This window comes from Lytechinus pictus, chromosome 3, assembly GCF_037042905.1.
Source record: "Lytechinus pictus isolate F3 Inbred chromosome 3, Lp3.0, whole genome shotgun sequence".
Classification (NCBI taxonomy): Eukaryota; Metazoa; Echinodermata; class Echinoidea; order Temnopleuroida; family Toxopneustidae; genus Lytechinus; species Lytechinus pictus.
The window spans coordinates 52965553-52989934 of NC_087247.1; the positions used below are offsets into that span (position 1 = coordinate 52965553).

A 24382-nucleotide genomic window follows, 5' to 3' on the forward strand; every position below is an offset into this window, starting at 1 on the left:
ATTAGAGGAGGGGGCATGCAATGAGGGAGAACAATCAAACTCTTATGTTAAAGAGCATTGAAACAAAACGCTAAGTAAAGCATTTCATTCAACAAAAAAAAAAAAAATTCTTCGAAAATAGTTCATAATATACAAAGTGGCCACCATTGTGATTTACTTGCATTGGAAAAACATACAAAGAGAAAAGAAAATTTGAACCCCTTAACCTTTAAAGAAAATTAATTATTCATAAAACCTTCCAGAACTTTCTTTAGAAAGTCAAATTGCATCTGAGTACCAAAGTAATGATATGAAATTAATATGGATATACATGTTAACTGTGGATATGGTATTTAGGCATGTCTTAGTGGATTACACATAGGAACTTGTTTGCAACTACTCAGTACAATTACATACATTCTAGCTACTTTGCTATCGGGATGAATGACCATGACATCACACATCTGAACTTAATTAGATATATATCTAAAACTTCAATGTTTGACATAAAATAGCAACTTTCAATACCCTTATAATTTTCTACAAATAAACACACCATTACTAAAAAAAGGTGTCCTCTTTGAATTTATCTTTATAGATGGCTGAAAGTGATTCACATGAAGAATGTGATAATGTTATGAAGTATATTCATGTACAGTGCTTTGTTTCAACTCCAATGCCTCAAAATTAAGATGAAGGAATATTATTAGATTTAATTTTAGAATCTGTGACTTATTATTTGAAGCTGTTAATTTATTGATTTTATTCATATCAAAATTGATCAGGCTCAGACAAAAAAGAGCCAATGTTTGAGGTATGAGGACATATACATTTTGACACTTGATCACTGCTTAAATCCTAGCTTACTCTTTGTGAAACAAGCCCCTGATTTAAAATTGAGTCTTTGAAGAAGTCTAGTGGTATTTTAAAGTGGATGTAGATGGAAACCATCCGTAAAATATCCCTCTAGAAAAGGAAAGTATTGGTTTGAGGTTTTGTTTTTTATATTTATGAGGGAATTTTTTTAGTATCTACTTCTTTGTATGTATAAAGAGGAGTGCAAGTATTTTTTAAAGAGAGAATTATGGAAAGGGTCACTGACTGTGCTTCTTGCAAAATCCCCATAATTTCTGGTTTGGTGGATTAAAGAATATTTTGACGAAGATAAATTATATAGACAATATTAAACCTTTAAGAGGGATAAATAATATGCAAGACAGAATATTATTAATATGTATTGATCCAATATACATTTAGGTTTAACAATTTTCATAATATTGAACAGAATAGTCTCAATAGAAAGTTAATAGAGAGATTTTAACTGTTTGGAAAAAATATCAATTAAAAAAATTTATAGCAACTATGCATATTCCCCTTTGAAACCCAGTTTTGAGCTATGAATAATTTGTAAGTTAAGAAAATGAATGTCTTTTAGCATCATCCCAGGGTCTGTTTCCTCTTAATTTGATTCAATCAGACACTCATTTTCTCTTGATTCATGAAGAATTAGAGAGTCTGTAGATCCAGTGAACCCCAAGACTCTATAATTAGAGGGCAAACTAACCCTAAAATAGTGTCATAACCTCATGACCGATAATATCTCTTTACCCCAAAGAATTAGAAGCCTTTCCTTTTACTCTCTATCCTTTTCAACCTCAACACTTCACAAACAAAAGTGACTCAAGTCCTGCACCTATGCTGTTATTCCCCCTTCTACAAAGTTAAATCCGTAACCCCAAGATACATTCTGAATCACCTGGTGTGGTTAAAAACAAAATGTACACACTGAAAAGAACCCCACTGTATCTTACAAAGTTTAAATGGGCTTTTATCGTAATTGAGAGTGATGTGCTATATGTAACATAAAAAATGTTGGGAATTGGAATATAATGCACATAATTAAGTGTACAACTGATATATATATACACACTTTTTCATCTATCTGACTAACGTACTAACCGTTATGCAACTTTGTAATTGACAGGTTAACCCTACTTCCTCTAGCTAGTTTCAAATTGTACATGGAGTTCATCAAATGTGACAGGTACCTTTGTATGTACTCTCTTTATTTGCTGTTTTTAGGAGGAATTTAATTACACCTGTAAGTTTCTGCAAAGACAAAGAATGAGGGATTTGAGGAAAGCCATCTTTGAAAGCCGCTGCTAAATCTTGCATGTGATAAAAAGGTGTGGAGATGACTTATGTGATAGAGCCTAATCACATATTGATGTTAAAAAGCTTCAAGTCTGGTCAAGTGAGCACAATATTAGATACATCAGCACATTTTGCTACCCATTATTAAGCCACTGATGTCTACAGCATTTTTAGAGATAGGAATGTCAATTGGAAGATACTTTATAACTTGATCTTGAATTTTTGTTTATACAGCTTGATGCCTAAACTGGACTTGAGTTTAATAACACCTGTTTGCGGGCTGGCTGAATGAGCAGTATTTGAACTTATTATCTCCTTTTCCAGTACTGTGTAAGGGATGTAAGCATTGGATTCTGTGTAAGGTTTCCGATAAATGAAGATCAACGAGATAGTGTTTTCTTGCCCATGCGATATTGTGAATTGAGAAGTATCTCTATGACCATGAACCTGAGTTTGGAGATCTCGGTCAGTCCCTGCTTACTATTTTTCATCATTGAGCTTGAACAAATCAGTCTGTTGCATTTCAGGTTTCAAATTGCATGAAAAAAATCACCCAATTTGAAAGAAAGGGGGAGGGGGGTGAGTCATAGTATGTTGACTTTCTTACACAAATTGATGCTTAGCTGTCATGCTATGTCTGAATGAGATGTAGCTAGTAGTATTTTGATAAAAAGTTATGATATAGAGATTATGACCCACCATCAATATGCTTGTAAAGAGTCACAGGATCTATAATCTATATGCGTTGACATAATTTTATCAATTCCATTTGATTTGATCTCATAATGCATTTCCCATCATGGAATCAACTTTTATATAGCTTAGAAGTTAGATCATATCAAGGGCCAAAAGGACCTTGATATATCTTCCTTACTTGATTGCTATCCATTCATTTGTGTTTATTCCACATCAGTTTTGCATAGATCTCTTGCACCATTTACATCCCCTCTATAATAGATCAATCAACCAATGTAACTTTATCCATCCATATAATGATGCAACATGCCAGATTTAGGTTTGGAATTATGCAGATATTTATACCACAAGCTCTTGTGGGTGATGTCACAGTCGCAGCGGAAACAAATCGTAAGAGCAGCACATCTTTGATCCAAAATTAGGCAACATAAAGCCTGTTTTTGGCCATGTGACAGAATAATGCTTCATCAAATGGGCATGCAGTTTTGTATTTGAAAATGAATATTCAAAATAAATTTGTTTTTACCCCACATTTTAGATAACCAAATGTATATTTAGGGGGTCATTTCTAACCCATTGCAAGGCTATGGACTTTCTTTTGAAACCTGATTTCACTGTTTTGATTAGATGTCTAGGAAGTTGAATGTACAGGAATCTGCCTTCTTGAGGTTTCACATAAAAACTGAATAATGAATGTCAAACTTAACCAAAGCTTAGGTTCAATGTTGGTATTATTATCAATAATATAATTTCAAATGTTAAAATCCTCTGTCATGAAACCTGGCATAATGGTTATGAAGTTCCAGCAATCATGCATATACAATTTTTGGTCACTAGGTGTAGGTGAAAGGTAATTTACGTCAAAATTTTTATGAATTCATATTTTTTTCTTCAAAATTTCAAAATGTATTTGATAAAATCCAATGATACTTTTATAAGATAATGATCAGGTATTAAAGAACACATGCCATGATAAAACTGTATGAAAAAAGCGGGTTTCACTGGAGTACCATAAGGCAATGGAGGATCATTACCTCAAGCCTAAGCTCTTATCTACCAAACCACATCATGTCTTCTTGATTTAAGAATAAGATCCTTTATTGATTAAATTGCATGATGATGTCATCATGATCTTTATGTCCAGTAATGCTTGCAGCTGCTAGTCTGTCTAAGAATACAAAACCAAATATGAATAGATCCATAGCATTGCAGGATGAGTACAGTCATGTGGTGTGCCACACTTGTGTCAAGAGGTTTCTTAGAAGATTATTACATGATTAATGTCAGATTGAACAACTGTTATGCTTTCAGGTTCATTAAATTAATGTCTGGGAGAGAGAGAGAGAGAGAGAGAGAGAGAGGGGGGGGGGGGGGTCATAAGGTTGTTCATAAGTTGGGCATGGCATTACACTCAATTGCAATGGTGCATTGTACATCACCCAGGCTTTAGCTCCTGCTGCTCAGGCCCTTGGCGCATTGAAGGAGTTAATTTTGTCTAGTACCCATATACCTCACCCTGGTTGAGTGCAGCACAATGTGGATCAAAATCTTAGGATCTTAGGAAATTATGCCAGACCAAAACCCTTTAACACCACAAAAGTATACATTTTGATGCAATTGAAAAATAAATCTGGGGCTTAAGAATTTTACAATCAATATCTAGTGCTGCCAGGAATCAGTCTCGGGAGTAAATTGATAATTAATCAATGAAATTCATATAAATTACTGTTTGTACAGAAGACCACTTTGGTCTTTTGAAATTGTCTAGCTGCATTACTTGAACAACACAATTGTATATTTTTATATAGTGCTAAAGAACATTGTACAGTATGTATGGATTCTATTAATAACCAATTTGGAATTTTGTGTAGACTAATTACATGGATGGGCATTATTATGGATTAAGATGACTCATTCTCATGAGAAATGACCAGTATCCCCCACCTGACCTTTAAGAGGTTAAACCTTCATCAAATCCTAGTCAGTTCATTTCCATTCTCCCTAGCCTCTCTGTGGTTCTTAAAGAACTAACTCTAGCACCATGTTTGCTCACAGCTCCCTTTCTCTTATCGTTAATCAACAAAAAACAAGGCGCTTCTTAAAATAGACTGGATCTAAATCCTCAAGACATCAAGTAGTTTTAATTGGAAGTTTTGGAACACCCTTAACTCTTGGGGTGAATTGTTGGATATTTCGTGCCACCCTCTTTCCATGTCCATTTTCTGGGATGTTTAGATAAAGTATAGTGCAGTAACCAAAATCATTTCTACAAGTTTGATGAGTTACATAAATGCCCTCTAGGTTGGGGGTTCTTTTCATTCTTTGAAAGAATTTAATTTTGTATATAAAGGGCCTGGGCCTTATGTTTATGTTTATCTTGTGTGTGGAAATTCGATATTGAGCTAGAAGGCATGTGAAAAGTTTCAAATTAATTGCAAATAATTAAATTCAAATTTGAAATTGATAAAGAAAACTTCTTGTTTTTATATGGTGGCTTGTAAGGAAAATAGTAAATTACAAAAATACACATGAAGTTCAGGGTCAAATTATGAATGAAACATCTCTGCAATTGTCTTGTAGTAACATGACTTTATATCTTTCTTTCCATCTCTCTCTCTACATATTGACAGAGAACTATATGATACAGTATCTTTCAGAGTAATTACAATGAGGCCAGGTTACATTGATGATATATGCTCTTGTTAAAGAAAATGAGTTTGCCAAACAAAACTTTGATCCAGGCCATTGTCAAATTTTGAATTAAGTGATCGCAAATTCTCTTTAAAAAAATAAAGTGGACAATATGCTGTATGATGATGGTGTTTATTAGTCAGGCTGAGTTATAGTTGTGGTATCCTACAGTAGACTCATGTATTTCAGAGGTTAAAAAATTATATCAAATAATTTGATTCAGGCCATTGTCAAATGTAACAATTTGCAAACTCATTGTCTCTCTTTCAAACAGAAAGTGAATCCTGTAAAATAAATATGTATTGGAAAGTTCAAGGAAATACTGTACTTTATCTCCAGGGCTAGGACTTCCCGATATTTTCACCAAAAAACTATTCAAAGAGAGAGAGAAAGAAGGAAGGAGTTTGTTTATTGGTATAAAGATTGGCCGATAATCACTTTGTTTATATCATGGATCCTATAGATGGTGAACCATACACTAGGTTTTGGATTGGACTACCTGGTTTTCATGCAATACTTCAATATTAATTGGATGCACGGTAGTTGAATTTGAAAAGGAAGTTTGGTATTTACACATTTTGTTTTGAAGCATATTCAGTAATCATCTTCAGGAACCAGTGAGTAGTATTGTGAAATTTTGCCTCTATCTTAGAACTAAATCTTAAGATTATCTTGATTTTTACACTTATTACTCTTTATTTTATCCCATAGTCTGAGAACTAAATGTTGAAGAATTCTCTTAAGAGTATATGGTAGAGAACATTATAATAATAATATTGATAATAATATCTGGAGCTAATGTAGCACCTTTTCCTAAAAAGCTCTAAGATGGGCAAGGTGAAAGAGACTAGAGGAGAGTCAAGAAGGAAGGGTGAAAGAGGGAGGGGGAGAGAAATGAGAGAAGAAAAGTGAATTATTATTGTTTATACTACCTATGCAATTATCCAACGTGTTATCCTTTAAATTTTATTATTCTAGGTTATCCAGTCTCAAATAAGTATTCTTCTGGGTACCAGTACCTATTCAGAATATACCCAAAGTACAAAAACAATCGTAAAATTCAACTGCTTTCTAACTGGAGCAAAGAATTCCACCTTGTGTGAAGACATTACTATTGGATTTACTAAGAAGCAGGATCATGCCAAAATGAGCTCCAAGATTAGAACAGTTCTTTGGTAGATAGCACATATTGCTGATTTGTTTTGGTAGACATTTTCTTGCCATGTTCCATCAAACCCATCTATGGGAATGTGTATTTTTGTTAATATTTCAATGGAAGTGATACACATTTCTCATTCTGAAGAAATGTTATTGCTTATTATTGTGAAAACAATATGTTAATGAATATTGTGCTTTTGTTCTTCTTTGATTTCCAGGATGCGGAAAAAGGATCGTATGTCTTTTGAGAAGCATGGGAATGGTATGGCACCAACATTCTGCAGGCCAGGTAAAATATTATTTTATCTTTCATAGCTCTTTGTTTTTTTGTTGTTGAAGATTTCAGAAAATATATGATAGTATGCAACTAATGATTAAAGTAAATACTTATATTGCCAGTTATCTTCATTCCATCGCTTGCTCATTTTCAGAAAGTTACAGATGCAACATAATCAGCGAAAAAAATAGCTCTAGTTGTTTTAGCTGTGAATTCCACATATAAATCACTACCCAGTATTATTTTGACTTTAACATAATTATGTTATTGAAAATAATCCCTCTTCAATTTGAAAAATGTTTCCATATGTATCATCAATCTGAATGGTATGTTTTAAATATTTGAGCATCATTCTGATGACAGAGTTTGATGACAAATTATTTGTATTTGGTTCATGTGAAATCAAATTAGGATAATGGGTAATTGTAAGAAATTGGTTTTAAAGGAGACAATATACCTAGATTGACCTAAATTCATTATATGGGATTCAAATATATTTTAAAAGCAAATGTATTGTAAAAAAAATATCAGGTGCTTGAAGTTGATCATTCTCCTTCTTTAATCTACATGTGCAAAAATATTTATTATCATTATCAATTCACTCTGAATACATGCATTCTGTATAAAAAAAAATATCTGAATGGGAATGATCATATTCTCTTTCTAATATCAATAAATTTCATGAAATATGGCAATGTACCTTTTACTTCTTATTATCATGGAACAAAAATTGAACTCTAAAATCAATAACATGGGTGTAGCAATAAAAAAAATATATATATACAGTCAGTGAACGTCATGATTTGTACCAATCACTCTTTTCAGGGAATTTCCCATTTATAATTTGCTATTTTCAAAAGAAATCTATCAAGACAATCAGAATTGCAGTTTCAGTTCTACAAGCAGAAGTAAATTAATGTTTTCCCAAAGAGCTGAGGGTAAATTTGTGTCTTCCAAGGGCGATAGCTCCACTTTCAATTTTAACTTAATTTGTTTTCAGACTTAAAGCTTCTTCACATATAGCATGATGCAGCTCAGCAACATTTTGCTTACAAAGTCAATAGGAAAAGAGGTGTCATTAATGTCTCAATGGCAAATGGAGCCTCTTTGTGGGAAGGCAGCAAAAATGGCTGATTAATCAAATTATTAAAAACGTTAGTTCAAAGTTATTGCAAAATAAGCCTTGTCTACTTCTGGGCAAAAAATTATAACTCAAGTTCATCCCACTAGATATATTACAATATAGGCTTTCCATTCCAAGTGACGAATAAGTAACTGCATAAAGCAGATATTCCATTGAGTTTATATTCAAAACACATGATGATAAGTATGAGGCTAATGAAGAATCCATGTGTTGTTACATATGCATGGATCATTCAAGTTTCCTTGAAATATAGCTGGTACTTGTGTGAGCCAGTGTTTGATAATGATGAATACTTCCAATAGTACCAGGAAAAATTGTGTGGTTTTGTTATTGGTCACAGAAACAAATAATTGTGATAGAAGAAACAAAAGTGTTGAGTATAATATGGTCAACATGAAAGATATTTAAAAATTAAATAGATTATTAACCTGCAGAAGCATAGTCCCATTGTATAAAACTGCAGAACTTGTGTACAATCCTGTTCTTCTCTACTTTCTTATGCCTGTTTAGTGGAAACCAGTTTAATATGTAATGGGAATGGTTGAAAATGGTTAAACAAGTATAAGACCCTGTTACACCGGATTTCCTAAGTAGTCTTGGGGCGCCCGAGACCAGTCTCGGGCAGGTTTCTTATCCAGTGTAAACGCACAAACCTACCAGAGACCCCTTCAGAGCAAACCTATCGTGGACCACCTCGCGATGTGTTCCGAGACCAATCTCGGGATGCCCCGAGACTGCTTTGGATTCGGTGTAATCACAAACCTGAACCCCAGACTGGTGCCTTACACCACTCGGCCACGGCACCTACACTTCGGAAATCTTCACCTGGAAATAGGAGAGTGACTTATGCTGATATTGGAATACATTGAACATTTTTGATATTTAATCAGAAAGATAAGAAGATGACTGTAATGTCGAGTCATCACATTAATATTTTCTGTACTGTATATCATTTGATCAATTTTTAACAAATTCAGTCCCATCTATAAGATTTGATGGGGGTGTTTCAAACTTCTTACCAGTATCCTACACTGCTGATAATGAGTCATTTGACCACATCCCTCAAGAGGTTAGAACAATCCCCCTCTCCTTTCTTTTCTTCCTGACTTCCGATTCCCTTCTCCTCATTTCCTCCTCTAAGCTTAAAAGAATTTGTTAAATCTCTACCATTGTAAACCTTTGATGTGATCTATTATAACATACATTAAAAAGATGTTGAACAGTAGTTTTCTTTTATTGTATGAAACCTTATCCATTGGTTTCTCCATGTTTGTTATTAAATTTTTTTTTCTTCAATTAGTTAACCATGGCTCTAGAATGGTTCTCATTCCTTTTGTCATGACCCAAGAATTTATTTTTTATAATTTCCTTAAAACTGCATTTCAGCACATTGGACACAATGATTTGCATGTGAAAATCATTGGTCAGTCTATTGATGAGTCTTCTCATTGGGTTTAGATTGTGATGTTAAATAGTTCCCAGAAATGAAAAATGTAGTTCATGTAGATTGTAGACTATGATGGAGTTGGTACTGAAACATAACTCATATATGAACAGTATGTTGTCAGATGGCTTGTTGAGAAATCTTCTATTTTAAAGCAGATCAGATGAATACGTTGGAGCTCTGCAATTGTTAACTTGCGTTCATCCATATTTTTTTTTAGTCTTAGCTAGATAGTTTCACCATTACACCATTACATTACACAAAATTACAGCATTTCATCTTGTCTACTCTGTTAAATATGAGTGATATTATGATATTATGCTTTCAAGTGGTGTAGTTTTCATGATGTTATATTGGTTTATTTCCAAATCATATTCAGGGGTTCAGTCTTTATCATCTATTATAGATTACATCTTATTTTCTTTACCTTAAAAGATGCAGAAATAGACCCATCTACTGTTTGGTTTACAACAAATCCTCAGCTACATGTATATTGGATTGGTCCTTAGTTTTTCCCCTGTATGTTGCCCCTCTCTCCTAGCCAAACACATCCCACACAATCTTTAATTGTTTCTCCGCTCCCCATCCTCTTAATTCTCCTTGGGACCCCGTCTCTATTGTGTTGACGTTCCTTCTTAATAAACCACATGACTTCTCTTCTTCAATCAATCTCCTATTTCCTTCAATATCCTTACCTCCCTCTCACCTGATTGTAACCTCTCCTTCATCGCCTCCTTAAAGCATTCATTTTATTTTATTACCCCTTTCCCTTCTCTCCTCTTTCTTCTCTTCCGCAAAAACAATATTCTTTTTAGATTTTTTATTGATTCTTTTTTCTCTTTTCGTTTCTTCTTCCATCATTTTTCTTCCATCTCTCTTCCCCTTTTCTTTCCATTTTATTTCTTTCAACTTTCTAGATTTTTGCCAAGCTGTGAATCTAAGAATGACTCTTTGCCCTGATTTAATATAGAGTGAACATAATTTGGATGGAGTGGAGTGATTTTTTCATAATTGCTTTAAAAAAAAAAAATGCTTTCATAACTTGTAGAGCAATCATATCACACACTGGAGTAGCACCACTGGTTGATTGCTAGATAACATTAAAACCATCGCCTGTCATTTGTGTAACCATGGACTTACTAGTAGGTCCATGGTGTAACATGCAGTAAAATATAGTGTATCCACTTACAACAGGCAGTATAATTCTCCATCCTGTTTTTATTTAATTCAGAAAGTCAAAAGGGGCCTAAGCTTTCGATCCTAGCAGAATCTTTGTCGGAGGCAAAATTCAGTGTATTTCATTACCCTGAGTAGATATTTGAAAGCCAAGATCTAGACCAGGGCTCCGTAACGCAAAGGTTTGCAATCACTCACTAAATACCAATGACCAATTAAGATCATTGTTGCATGTGCACTGTTTAAAATACTGACTGGGAACCAATCAGTGCGGTTCTTTCATATATGCAATTCATCACTAACCTTTGAGTTACGGAGCCCTGTTTAGAATGCATAACCCTAAAATATAAAGGAAAGGAAACATTTTAATAATTTGTGAATAGTGGAGTTCGTGAGAAGCCAAAGAATATTCATATTATATTGGATGGCTCAGAATGGAATACCAGAAATATTCCTAGAGTTTGGGCAAATATTCTACTCATTTGCTATTCGTGGAATATTGACCCTAACGAGAAGAATATTTCTGGTATTCCATTAAATAAAGCCATTCAATGTAATTATTATCATCTATCCCATCCCCCCCTCCCCAAAAAAGTAATAAATTTGATTGAGCAAGTCATATCACTTGCTACATGTGGCATCAGATCAAATTCAGATGAGACTTACATGTAGTTCATTTTGACGTCATTGAGTGTCATTTTGCTCTGTGCTGCGCATCGCTTTCATTGCTGTACGTATTGTATATTTCATGCATTCGCACATGCGCACCAGACTGTCGAATACGTTCTCATATCTAAAGGCAAATTTTGTACAGGAGCGTATGGGATATTCTTCAGATTTTGTTCCGTTTTATTGATTGCTCTGATACTGCACGGGCAATCAATGCAGACCAGAATACACATTTTTAATGCATCACTAAAACGTTATATAGATGATAATAACCATTCTTGAACCATTGTGGTTATTTTTATGTAAGAGAAAGTGTTTCATGTTAACAGCATTTGGTATATTTGGCTGAAATAATCTTTCTACTTATTAAGAACAAAATCCTAAATGGCAAGTGTACTGTTAAATTGTAGACAGAGGTGATGCAACTAATCTTCATAACCACTTAACAGACTTCATATTACAAGCCATTAGAAACAATACCATACAGAGAATGAGAGTAATTACAAAGCAGGATATATTAAGTACTGTACTTGGAAATGAGACTTTTTATTAAGTAGTTTGGAAAATAGCAAATTGCTTTTATAATGACTCATTTGTGTTGAACATTTATGTAGAATTCAAGAATAAATTGAATACCTGATATTTAAATTATTTTTTTTTCATAGCTTTAACATCTACATGTATTATGTATGCCATAAAAAGTCAATCTTATAGTGCTTAGTAATATCTCATCGCCATTCAATGATTATCAATTTTGCTTTGATGAAGTTAATTTAAAGTGGAAGATAAGGTTTTCTTATTGAAATGAAGATTTTGACATGAGTTCATAAGAGTTACTTACAAACTAATTTGATCAGAACCAGATACATGTAGATTTGTTCTATGAAACATTAAATCATTTGAACAATGTCTTGTAAATCTCTCTATTTCCTTTCCACTCTCATTTTCTTTGTCTCATTTATCTTATTCAGATGATCTTGAGGAGCCAGCCATTCATATCAGCAAATTTGAGAGTCATGTGATTGCCAACCATGCCAATAGTGATGGAGGATTTGCAGCTGAATATGAGGCAAGTTTTCTCTCATCCAGAAAAGTAAAGACCTCTTTGTAGGTGCATTCACATCTGCTCTGTGTGGAAATATACTTATTAAATACAAGAATTACAGAGGGGGGGGGGGGGGGGGGGGTCATAGAGAGTTTAGTGGAACTTCATGCTTCAATGCTATTGTGCAGAATTGAAAATTATGGACTTTGCGTGAATGTTATAAAAGGAAAGTGTCGCTGTCACTTATTCCCTGTTTTACCATATTTGGCCATATAAAGGTATTATCGTTCATTGGATCAATTTGAATTTATGTGCAAAAATGATGGTATGCATTTTGTTAGCGTCCATGATTAACACAGAACAATTTTGGAGTGGTTCGCAAGAACGATAACTCTTTTTTCTTTTTGCATGTACCTGCTAATGTGAGCGATAATTACTTCAACCACATTATGGTACTTAATCAAGTTTCTATTTCAGTTTCACTATAGTTTTATTGTTTCAAAATTTGCATAGATATTTATCATTACTGTGTTCTGATAAAGTAATTGGTAAGAATATATTCATGGATTTTATTGTAACAAAGAGAAAATGAAGGAAAGTATTATTTGACCTATCAAGTCATTGGCGGTCATCTGAACTGTTGTATCATGATACAACAGTGCAAAACCCATTTGAGAGGAAATCGACTTCAAAGTTTACTTTGATTTGCCCTTTTTCTCCCAAGCGGTACAAGATTTTTATTGCTAGAAAATATATGGTAGGAAAGACCAAGACAAGTGCTTGACATTAATTATATTATTTTTACACATAACCCAGAATTAGAAAAGATATCGCACAAAGAGCTACATGCTTGTAGTTTCGGTTTTAGCAGTTTAGATTTTCCCTGTACAAAAATACCATAGGGGATACAACAACCCTGACCGCGATGTTCAATGAATGTGACCAAGCAAAACGTTGTCTCGCTCTTTCAAATGCAAAGTCAATGCAGTGCAGATACAACGGTTTGACTGACTGCGCATTTGCATATTAAGTGCGTGCAGCTGTTGTTTGCTTTGCTGCAGTACACGTTTGCGCATTTTATCAAAAATTCATACGGCATTGCATTGAAAATCCCCTCCTACCTCAAAAACTAAAATAAATTTTGCCTAGAAATTTTCTTAAAGTAAGACTTGTACTTTCATTTCCTTCAAAAATCTCAAAATTATTATTTTTTAAACCACAATTGACTGATACAACTGTTCGGATAAACACTTTTTAAAAAAGTTTGAGGTTTAAGGTTTTTTTTTTTGGGGTAGGTGGGGAGGGGGAATTGTAAGAGATTATTAAACAAATAAAAATAAAAAATATTTGTTTGTGAGCTTGAATGACGTTTTTTCGTCATTTCTCTCTTAACCCTTTACTCCAGTCATAAAGTTGAGACTTGTAGACATTGAAAAGGGAATGGGACATTTATCTATTTTACAAATATTGAAGTGCATTTAATAATGAGTGGTACTGTCTACTCTATACCGGGGGGGGGGGGGGGGGCACTTACATTAACGAGTGAATACCATCGTAAAAAGGATGTCTTTTTCAAGATAGGGCACGTAACATAATAAGGGTGTAAAAAACACTAAAATAATGAAAAAAGGGTATCTATTTCGCTAGGAAAGCTACGTGTTTAGGGTCAAATTTGCGAGGGTATAAAAAAACAAGACTAAAATGTTTTATAAAGGATGTACTTTTTGCCCCAGGAGTCAACACTATGTGTTTAGAGTATGATTTGCGCGAGTTGGGCTGTACTAAACCCAATGATGTAGGTAAAAGTAAAACCAACGTCCGTGACATATCGCTGCGCGCTGTACTTGTTTTAGGGGTTCAATTCAGAAAATCTACATATGGGACTACAATATTTACCGAGTTTAACATCTTAAATCAGAGTCAGGAAAGGGGTGAATATTCATCTTTTTGGTAGTTTGCAACTAAATAAAAATAATTGCAAGGAATTATGGAAAATAGATGTCTATTTCATGAATATAGAGATGTAAAATGTGAAATTTCAGCAACTTTTGATGAAGGTTTTTTTTTATTTTTTTATTTTAAGGAGCGCGATATTTTGTTCCCTTATTTTATAGGAGCACCAGCCCGATCGCGCTCCTCAAAAATGAAGGTCTGTACATTGTGATGATGATATTAAAAATCTAATACAGGGTTTGAATATATAATCTTCCCTTTTGAATACAAAAAAATGTTACCCTCCCTTTTGAATAAAAAAAAGGGGGAAGGGGTGAGAGGAGATGATTTTGCCAGAGCTCAGAATGATGGTTTGATTTGATGATGGAATTGGTTATGAAAGGCAGAAAATAGATAGATATTGTATAGTGTCCCCCCAGTGGCGTAGCTACGGGGGGGGGGGGGGGGACTGGGGGGGGGCATGTGCCCCCCCTGAGATTTGGTGTGCCCCCCCCAGGTGCCCCCCCTGAAAAAAATTGGCAGAGCAAAAAATTAAAAATAAAGGGAGAAAGAAGAAAAGGAAAAAAAGAAGAAAGACAGAAGAAAAAAAAGAAGAGGAAAATACGAGGAGGAAGACGAGTGAATGAAATAATGTGAAGGGAAGACTTGCAAAAAAAATCCAAATCTTTCATGTTACTATATAAAACTTTCGCAGTAACCATCTAGTTACATACGAATCTTGTTCAGGATCACACATAACATTGCCCAGAATATTAAATTTTCAGGACAAAATACATGAAAGTAACAACAACAAAAACGCTCGCGCTTCGCGCTCGCACTTTTTATAAGGCTAATGAGATTATTTAATGTTTATGTTGTTTTATAAGAATAAAACTAAGAAGTGACTGATCGGGGGAAATATAGGTGAAGATAATTTCGGGCCCCGTCCCCTATTGGCGAAAGTCGGATCCGCCCTTGTGACACATACACACACAACGGAAAAAAATGGTGCCCCCCCTGAAAAAGCAAGGACCCCCCAGTGCCCCCCAGTGCCCCCCAGGAAAAAATCCTAGCTACGCCACTGGTCCCCCCCCCCTTCGATCATTAATAGAAGAGACAAACTTATGGTGAAGTTATAGCACGAGTGATGTACACTGGAAAGGTGATTTAAAGTTGAAAGCATGGTCACTCGTCTGGGATGCCCACCACTCTGACTACCCCCCCCCCCCCTCAGAATAGAAGGATAAACCATTCTCGGGTTTAATAATAAAATAACAATTTTGGATGTTTAGATGATCAACATTTAAACCTTGACCATTAACCAGTCTATTGTCCACACCAGCATGATTTGTCAGGATCGCTACTCATTATATCAGATATACTCACACCGCTCTGTGTATAAAAGGAGCAAATTTGGATTGTTCAGAAAACTATTTGGATGGACATGATTCAAATTGGAAGTGAGACTAGAACTTGTCTGATACAGTGCAAAGGGCATTCTTATCAATATAACCATGATGCTACAAAAGTGCATCCTTCATGTATTTTTCCTTCCCAATCAGATATGGACATCATTTGCAAGGAACACAGACTGTCACTTAGTTTAGAGAAAACTGTGAATAATGCAGGGTGATACAGAAACCACATATGAGTCTGATATGATGCAAGGGGGTAGTCTTATCATTGTAATGTGATGAACATCAGTTTGATACACAGAGCAGACTATAGTCATACTGGTGATAGCCATCTTATGATCAAAGGAGGAAGGGCACGGAGGAGGGTGAGGGAGGGAAGGGGAAACAGTTGCCATGGTAACTCACTTCTGAATGACGCACAAGCAAGTCCAAGATCTTGGGGGCAGGAAGAGGATCTTGGAGAATGTTTAGTTAGTGTGTATGGTGGTGGGGAGTCTTCTGGACGTAGGACAAGATTGAGGTCTAGCATCGTGTAAGATTGCGCGAGAGATATCAAACTTAGAGGGTAGTGTACTAGATGTGTATAAAGGGGATATACCTTCTCTTTGATCAAATATTCATGCCACCCATGTAGGTGTTGGTATTGTAATAAATACTAAATATATTAACATGTTATGATACCTTTACAAGTAGCAGTTACTACTCAGGGTTTCTGTCAGATTGGTTGTAGTCTGTGTTGAATGCATGTAGGATATTGTCAAAGAAATTAACAGGAGTAGCTTTTAATTAGAGGAAACAGGTCATCTGTTATGGTTATAAACCACATTGTGACTAGATCAGAGTTCTATCATACAGGGTATATCAAGACAGGTGGTGTGATGCTTTTAATCTGTATTACTTAGCCTCACACCTACTTTCATTGAATTTCTGTAACCTAGAACTGTATAGAGGTTAATGGGTTGGGGAAATAAACCTCATTGACTCTATTTTGATGATTAGATCATGAACTTTGGGTCAAGTAGTATGTAGATCAGCCCCTTTGAGAGATTACCAGAACTTTAGTTTCTAAACTTCTCTCACACCCTCCTGTTAGGATGTAGCGGATATTTTCAGTCCCTGTGTTCCCTCAGGTGGAAGATAGCAATGAATTATCATCAAGGTGTGCGCTTCTGGCACAATGATGGTGCAGTTTTTTAAAACAGTGTATCAACTCAGTTTTGTCTTTGGTCATCTATTCTCACTTCACTCCCTGACACAATCTTTAATAGATGGCATCTTTTGCTATATAACGTAGAGCTTAGGCAGAGTTTGACCATGGCATTAGAAAAGGCCACTGGCTTCAATATGGACTAGAGCTCATTGATAACTCAACCTATGTTGGGAGCAGAACATGAGCTGTATGAGAGACAAGCCCTTTGTCTCTGTCAGAGTTCCACCCTGTATGAACTAGACCATGCTCAATCAGTCACTCCCAGGGTCCCTTCAGCAACAGATCATTCAATTTCCTTCTCTGAAATGAGTATTGATAGAGTACCTTCTCCTCCAATCAAAATGACTGCTGATCTAGGTGGGTCTTGGTAGCGACCCCCTCTTGGTGATTGTAGAGGGGGTGAACTGAAGAACAGATTAAAGCTACCAGTTTTGTGCAAGGTAGTGATATTACTCTAGAGGAAAGGTGCTTTTTATCTCAATACTGTAACAGCAATCACTATCATCAAAATTTTGAGATTTGCTTGCATATGTGTTTGTGTATTTTGAGGGAGTGGGGGGGGGGGGGTAAATCTATAAATCTTCATGCCAAAGACTTTAACTACCACAATCAAATATATCATGTATGAAGTGGAAGACATTTTGGATGCTGGTGGGAAAAAATTGTTATGCTTGATGATAGGACTGTATATTCCTGTTGACATTTCATATTCAACTGAATAGTATTTTTGCTGGATTTTTTGCAACATAAGAGGACTAATTTTCAAATCTAGCGGAGATGTCCTTTGTCTTCTTGTATAATGAAATTTAGCATTGATTCTATTTTGCTCCACATACAGTATAAAAAAGGCATTAAATTGCCAATAATTAATATTTTTCCATTTTTGTTTCTTTATTACCCTTTACAGGAGATCCAGCGTGTGCCTACATCATTCCCAGCAACATTCAGCACGGACCCTGAAACTAAACACAAAAACAGATATACAAACATTGTAGCATGTAAGTACCTTCCTCTGAAAAATCAAAAATTGTCCAATTTGCTAAATTGATTATTCACACAAACATAGAGAGGCAGTAATCCTTATCATTCTTCAAACTAAGAAACAAATAAGATGTAAATATGAATTAATATGAGTGCTGCAATGGTAGAGATTTTTCATGACATGAAAGAGTGACTTAAAAGACAAAGCCAAGTCTTGTCACTCTTTTAATCAATGGTATTTGCTATGTTGTAAATTATGACACCTCAGAACTCTAGTTCTATACCATCATTGAAAATCTTTGATTTTATATTGAAGATTTTGGAGTAAATTTTTTTATTATGAATGCCTTACCTATACATAGTTTCTTTTGAAACTTGAGCGTGATGTGTATTCTTGCGAATAGCAACCAAACATTATTTTAGTTAAGTGAGACAGACGATACCAGCATTACCATTAAGTCTGCAGTGTAATTTTATTGTGACATCATAGATTTAGATTACACTGTTTTGATGGTGCATATGTGCATACAAATATTCAATGTTCAATGTTAAGCATGGTAGGACTTTGTACTACAAACATAGTAGGAGTTATGCAATATATGATCACATTAGCAAAATCATAGTATTTGTACCAAGAATATATAAATTAAAAAAAACAAAATCTTCATGTAGTACATGGGATATAAGGAGCAGAATTAGGAGATTGCTTCACAGTCGTGCAAATGTCAAGGATTTTATTTTGGGTTTGAAAGGAAATGGAGAAGTCCTGCAATTGGGTATTGAGATGATCATATTACATTACTTGGCTTCCTGGATAACTTCCAAATTTCTCATACTTGATGATGCCTCCCCCTCCCTCACATTTTTTTAAATATTCATTTTTTACCTACCTCACCTTGACATGTATCATTGTATCATTCGGAATGACGATTTAGCATTAGTAGACATGCAACATAGTGTCAACCTTTGGTGTTCTCTTTCTATTGAAGTTATGGGCTAAGCTCTTCATCATTTTTAAGTGATGATTTATGCCATACAACCAAAAATAATTATATTTTTTTATTGGTTTGATATGTTTCAACTATTCGAATGACTTGTCAGGAAAAATTCCTTATTTGAGATGAGATGTTGTATAATAATGTTTTTTTTTTTTTTCTTCGTAGATGATTCATCGCGTGTGTTGTTACAACCAATCCCTGGTGTTCCTAACTCAGACTACATCAATGCAAATTATATAGATGTGAGTAGTGTTTATTTCTTACATAAAACCAGCAACAGTTTTAAAAAAAAATGGAAAGCCGCAGTCTAATTTGATTAATGAAACTGATTGATGCTGCTGTTTCTATCTCCCTATTATTAAACTTTATAACTTATAAATAAGCAAGCTATAAGTAAGAAAAGAGACCCATTTACATATCGTGAATTTTGTTTGGATATCATATTGAAAAGGATACTAAGAAACAAACATGTGCAGAAGGGATACTAGAGAATAGTACAGTGCTCTTCATTATGTATGCAAACATTGAGAGGATTCTGACCATGTAGCTCTTGGCTTCCTGTACTAAGATAAAGTGTTGAAGGGAATGTGATACTCTCTGTGTCAGGTTCACACAACTCTCAGTTAATTACTGTCTTGTGATAATGATGTATTTAAAGTTCTGCATGTGATAATTTAGGGAGATAATTGTAGGTAGTATTAGGGCCTCACTTATAACTATCCTGTGTATAGATGCAATTAATTTCAAATTCTGCCACTTCCTTATTTGGAGTTGCCACAATAGAGTTAACTTAATATTTGATCTTGTGTGAACACTATTGTGGTAAGCGAATCTTTGTCAAACTGATGGTTTACAAACTGAATTTGCAGTGTGAACTTCGCTAATGTCTTCATGTAAATATGATCCATAGAAATTTAGATGTTCACCAAGTATGTTTCTAAAATTCTTTATTCAAAATTACATCTTTTAAAATTACAATCGTGAATGTGAACATATCTAATGTCTGCCTGTAATATGATATGTTTGCTATATGATGAACTGAAATGGGCTACTTTTTCCTTGACATGATTATTGGGTGGGGTGACTCGGATCAGTCAACTCTATATGACTTACCAACTCCTATCCTATTGCAAATCTAGGACAGCTTGACTACGTGCAGGATGGCAAAATGAAATATCATTCAGACATTCACATATAGATCTTAAGTGTGATCTCAAGCTCCCAGAATAATAACTTAATTCTGTCTTTGGAAATATTATCCTATTAAAGCTATGTAACATTTAAAGTCATTGTCTTACGAAACTATACATTTATTAGAATTAAGATGATTGTTTTATCTGAAAAAAAAGGACTTGGTTTTTTTTTAAAATAAAGTAAGTGATAACGACATGTTTGTTGTCATTAGACAATTTTTTTTTAAGCAGGTATTTCTGCATTTATTAATAAATCAAAATTATAAATTTATAACAATGATATAACATCAAACATGCATAATGATCAAATTACAAAGGTGACAATTGTATAGTAGTTAAGTAGATATAGACATAATTCATGTAAACAATAACAAATAAAATTTAAATGCAGAGGCCAGCTATCCTAAGCTGAAAGCTTGAAATAATAGCAATAGCAACAGGTAAAAGGCATACATCATTATCAATAGACTTCACACAAGATCAAATAATATGACAATTATGGGATGCTGTGAGTGTTTGTGCTGTATATTCTTGGTTCTCTATATCATGATTCAATTGCCCTTTGAAATGTGTTGTTTATCTTTATATTCATTATTCTCATTCTTATTTGTACAGGGATTCAACAGGCAAAAGGCATACATAGCCACTCAAGGTGTGTCTTTGTTTCTGTCTTTATTTTTACCATTATTATATTCAATGTAATAATTGTTTGAAGGTTTGCATGGTGGTATGTACAATCGCTGATCTACTCTCAAATCTCCACTTTCTCGCCTATCCATTTCTTCTCTTCTCCTATCCACTGTTTCTACAACACTTCACATGGTGTACCGTAAACCACATCAGCGAATGTAATAATTGTTCTGTAAATATCACTGTGTGGTATTAAACTTAATATATCATTGATCTCAATACCAAATGCAGATTTGCTTTAGTAAATATTGCATTATTTTAATTACATTCCATTGTATTACTTTCTATTTGATTGTTTTACCTGTATCAGTTAATTCAAAGTTCGGTCAAATTGATAATGTCACATTATTGATTATGATCAGTATTACTGGGACCCATTTTACAAAGGGTTATGAGTAATCCAATCAAACACAACTTTGGAAAGGGAATGATACCACCATCTAGAATGCATAAATAAATTAAAAGTGTTTTCTAAATATGATACATGTATATACTTGAACATGCATCATTCTCTTGACAATGCATTGTGCTTCTCTATGTTTCCAAAAGGACATTGTGTACAGTTCTTATATCAAAACTATACGATTTTGATGGATTTCTATAGTTTGTATTGATCATTTCAATTGCAACTAAGAGTGGCCCTAATATCATTTGTATCTCAAGACCAGAGACTCCAACCTCAAGCACCACTTAAGTGGGAGATTCTCTCACCAAGATCCCCTAGCAAATGGAAGACAGCGGCTTATTGTGCGCATGTGTGTAAAGCACAAAGTAAAAGGAAAAGCTAAGATACTGTATTTTTATGTAACTTCTGTTGTAATACAAGTAGATTTTTCATGATTCTATTCCAATCAATTAATTTGCTTATCTTGGAATGTATAACACTTAAGTGGGAGATTCTCTCACCAAGATCCCCTAGCAAATGGAAGACAGCGGCTTATTGTGCGCATGTGTGTAAAGCACAAAGTAAAAGGAAAAGCTAAGATAGTGTATTTTTATGTAACTTCTGTTGTAATACAAGTAGATTTTTCATGATTCTATTCCAATCAATTAATTTGCTTATCTTGGAATGTATAACACATTCAGAATGCTACACACCTATTTCCATGAATGTTCTGTCATCAATAAGTATTTGGTTATTGTCTTATTTTCTAGGTGCATTGAAGACTACATTTGATGACTTTTGGCGCATGGTGTGGGAGCAGAAATCAGTTGTCATTGTTATGATTACAAAGCTAGAGGAAAGAGGAAGGGTAGGTCTATTTAACATGGTCCAAATTCTGCTTCATTCAAAAGGCATATCCATTCACATGTATGCAGTTTACAGACAGGTTCTGTGTAGTTTGCATGACCTTTGTATACAAACATATTGAATGGCCTATGATGACTTCGCTGATACGTAATTGATTTTAAATACTTAGTATCTGCTTTTTCCAGGATATGAAAGTAGAATAAATGCAACACTGAATTGTTTTTTAGATTAAAATTACATAAGAAATTTAAAGAGGGAACAAGTTAGTCTTGTCTTTGATTGTTTCTTTGTTATTTTACAATTGATTTTTAAAAATCATGATTAAAGATATGATTTGAGTGTTATTACTGATTCTCATTAAGGATAGGAAGTAGCTACGCATTTTGAATTTATGGCTTCTCAAAGTGATTCAACAATTTGACATTTAAAAATGAGGATTAAAAAAATTAAGCAAACTACTGAGACTGTGACATTTAGAAGAGCAGAAATGGTGATCATGCCCAACTAATGATCTTGACATGCATCATTGTCTGCATAATGTCAATCATTCCCATTTCCTCTTTATTCTCTTCGTTTTGCAGAGGAAATGTGATCGTTACTGGCCTGCAAAGGGAACTCCAGAGAGGTACAATGAAATAGAAGTCACATTAGAATTGAAGGAGAAGTTTGCCAGTTACACACTAAGAACATTCCTGCTCAAGCATCGACACAAAAAAGTAAGAATCAAAATCAGATTAAAACAGAATTGAATAAAAATCACAAGGGAATATAAACATATGTATAAAAGCATTATGGGATCATATGGAGTATTATATAAATTTGGTGCTTGTAATGTGTGATAGTAGTCTCTTTAAAATATAATTAAGTAATTGTAGTTCATAGTAATCTATGTCCTGCTTTTGATTGTGTGATAAGTAAACAATCCCATTCTACAAAAAAAAACCTTTGTATTATCGCAACAGTATTCTCCATTATTAGATTGATACATTGAAGAGTGTCTCATTTAATTATATAATCTTCACCATGCTTGTCTTGTTCCTTGTCTGGCTTCTATTTTTCTCTGTCTTTTGAATGTCAATCCTGGATCAATAATTTAACATATATATATTCCATAAACAATGGTCCGACCCAGAGGCCTCTCTAATGATTGTGAGCAGTGTATACTTACCAGTGACTCAAACTCATCTAATGTGTTGTTACTGTTGCTTTGAATGTAAGGAGCCCCTTTCATTACTTGTTACTAATTTAGTTTGAACAATGATATTATGATCTAGCTATTATTTGTGTAGATTAGAGAATGAAGAATATTTGGTACATGTGTAGCTCTCTGATTGTTGTTGTTACTTTGTTCCTTTTGATTCTTTACAGGGAGGGGGGGGTTGAAATTTGAAGTTGAACTTCTTTCTTAGCATTAGTATGTACCGTTTTTATGTAGAAGATCAGCTCTCGCTGAGCGATTTAATTGGAAGCCATCCCAAAAGGTTAAAGAGACATATAATGACATTTCATTCTACAATGTCCTGCTTTAATATTGTTGCAAAGTTTTGTAGGAATTCTCTTAGATTGAATTCTGTATTTTATGTAGGGTCAAAATTCTGGTCATCATTCGGCTGTACTTGCAGCATTTGGGCAACATTCAGCTCGATATCTGACCCCTCTTTGGGTTACCATTTTGCTTACTTAGGGATGCCCAAATTCTTGGCAATTCTGCTCTGATTCAGGACCTATTTGGGACCTTTTTATTCGGGTTAATTTCGTTCAGGTGTAACCCTGACTTGATATTAAAGAGTAGTAAATGAGAAATTTGTGGTTGTAAATTATAGTTGAAACTTTATCAATTTGCAAGGTAGTTTTCATTCTAAAATATAAATTAGTATTGTCTGTCAGTCAATGATTTCAAAAATTGATCACTTGGTTGAAATCAGTGTTTCAGTTTCATTTTCTACAAAGATAATTATTATAATAATCAGCATAAATTTTGATAGCACAGCTTTTATATGAGACATATTCAATTGCCTGGCTAAAAGTTCTTTGTTACTTATTTTTAGAGGTTCTTGCACTGTACAACAAAATGTTTTCTGTCGTAAATCTTTAATTCCTGACTAATATCATTACCTATGTACTGGTTTAAAAACATTCTTTGATAGATGATTTTAATTATAAGACTAAATGGGAAAGGATAGATATTCTACTTTTTTTTATTAATAGCCTTGTTGACTAGAGGATTTCTAGACAATTATATGTAAATGAGTGTAAATCCCATCTGCAAATTTGCAAT

The 24382-nt window shown here is 34.2% G+C and overlaps 1 protein-coding gene across 3 annotated transcripts in view; it reads left to right on the plus strand.

Moving 5' to 3' along the window:
* The window catches only part of LOC129257022 (receptor-type tyrosine-protein phosphatase gamma-like), a 48084-nt gene that overhangs the window by 2703 nt on the left and 20999 nt on the right, over positions 1-24382 (plus strand). For all 3 annotated transcript variants that reach the window (XM_054895252.2, XM_054895253.2, XM_054895254.2), the window contains exons 2-8: positions 6897-6967; positions 12360-12457; positions 17898-17988; positions 19135-19211; positions 20778-20814; positions 22008-22105; positions 22686-22820. In XM_054895252.2, the coding sequence (XP_054751227.1) occupies positions 6897-6967; positions 12360-12457; positions 17898-17988; positions 19135-19211; positions 20778-20814; positions 22008-22105; positions 22686-22820 (607 nt within the window). The remainder of the gene's footprint in view (positions 1-6896; positions 6968-12359; positions 12458-17897; positions 17989-19134; positions 19212-20777; positions 20815-22007; positions 22106-22685; positions 22821-24382) is intronic.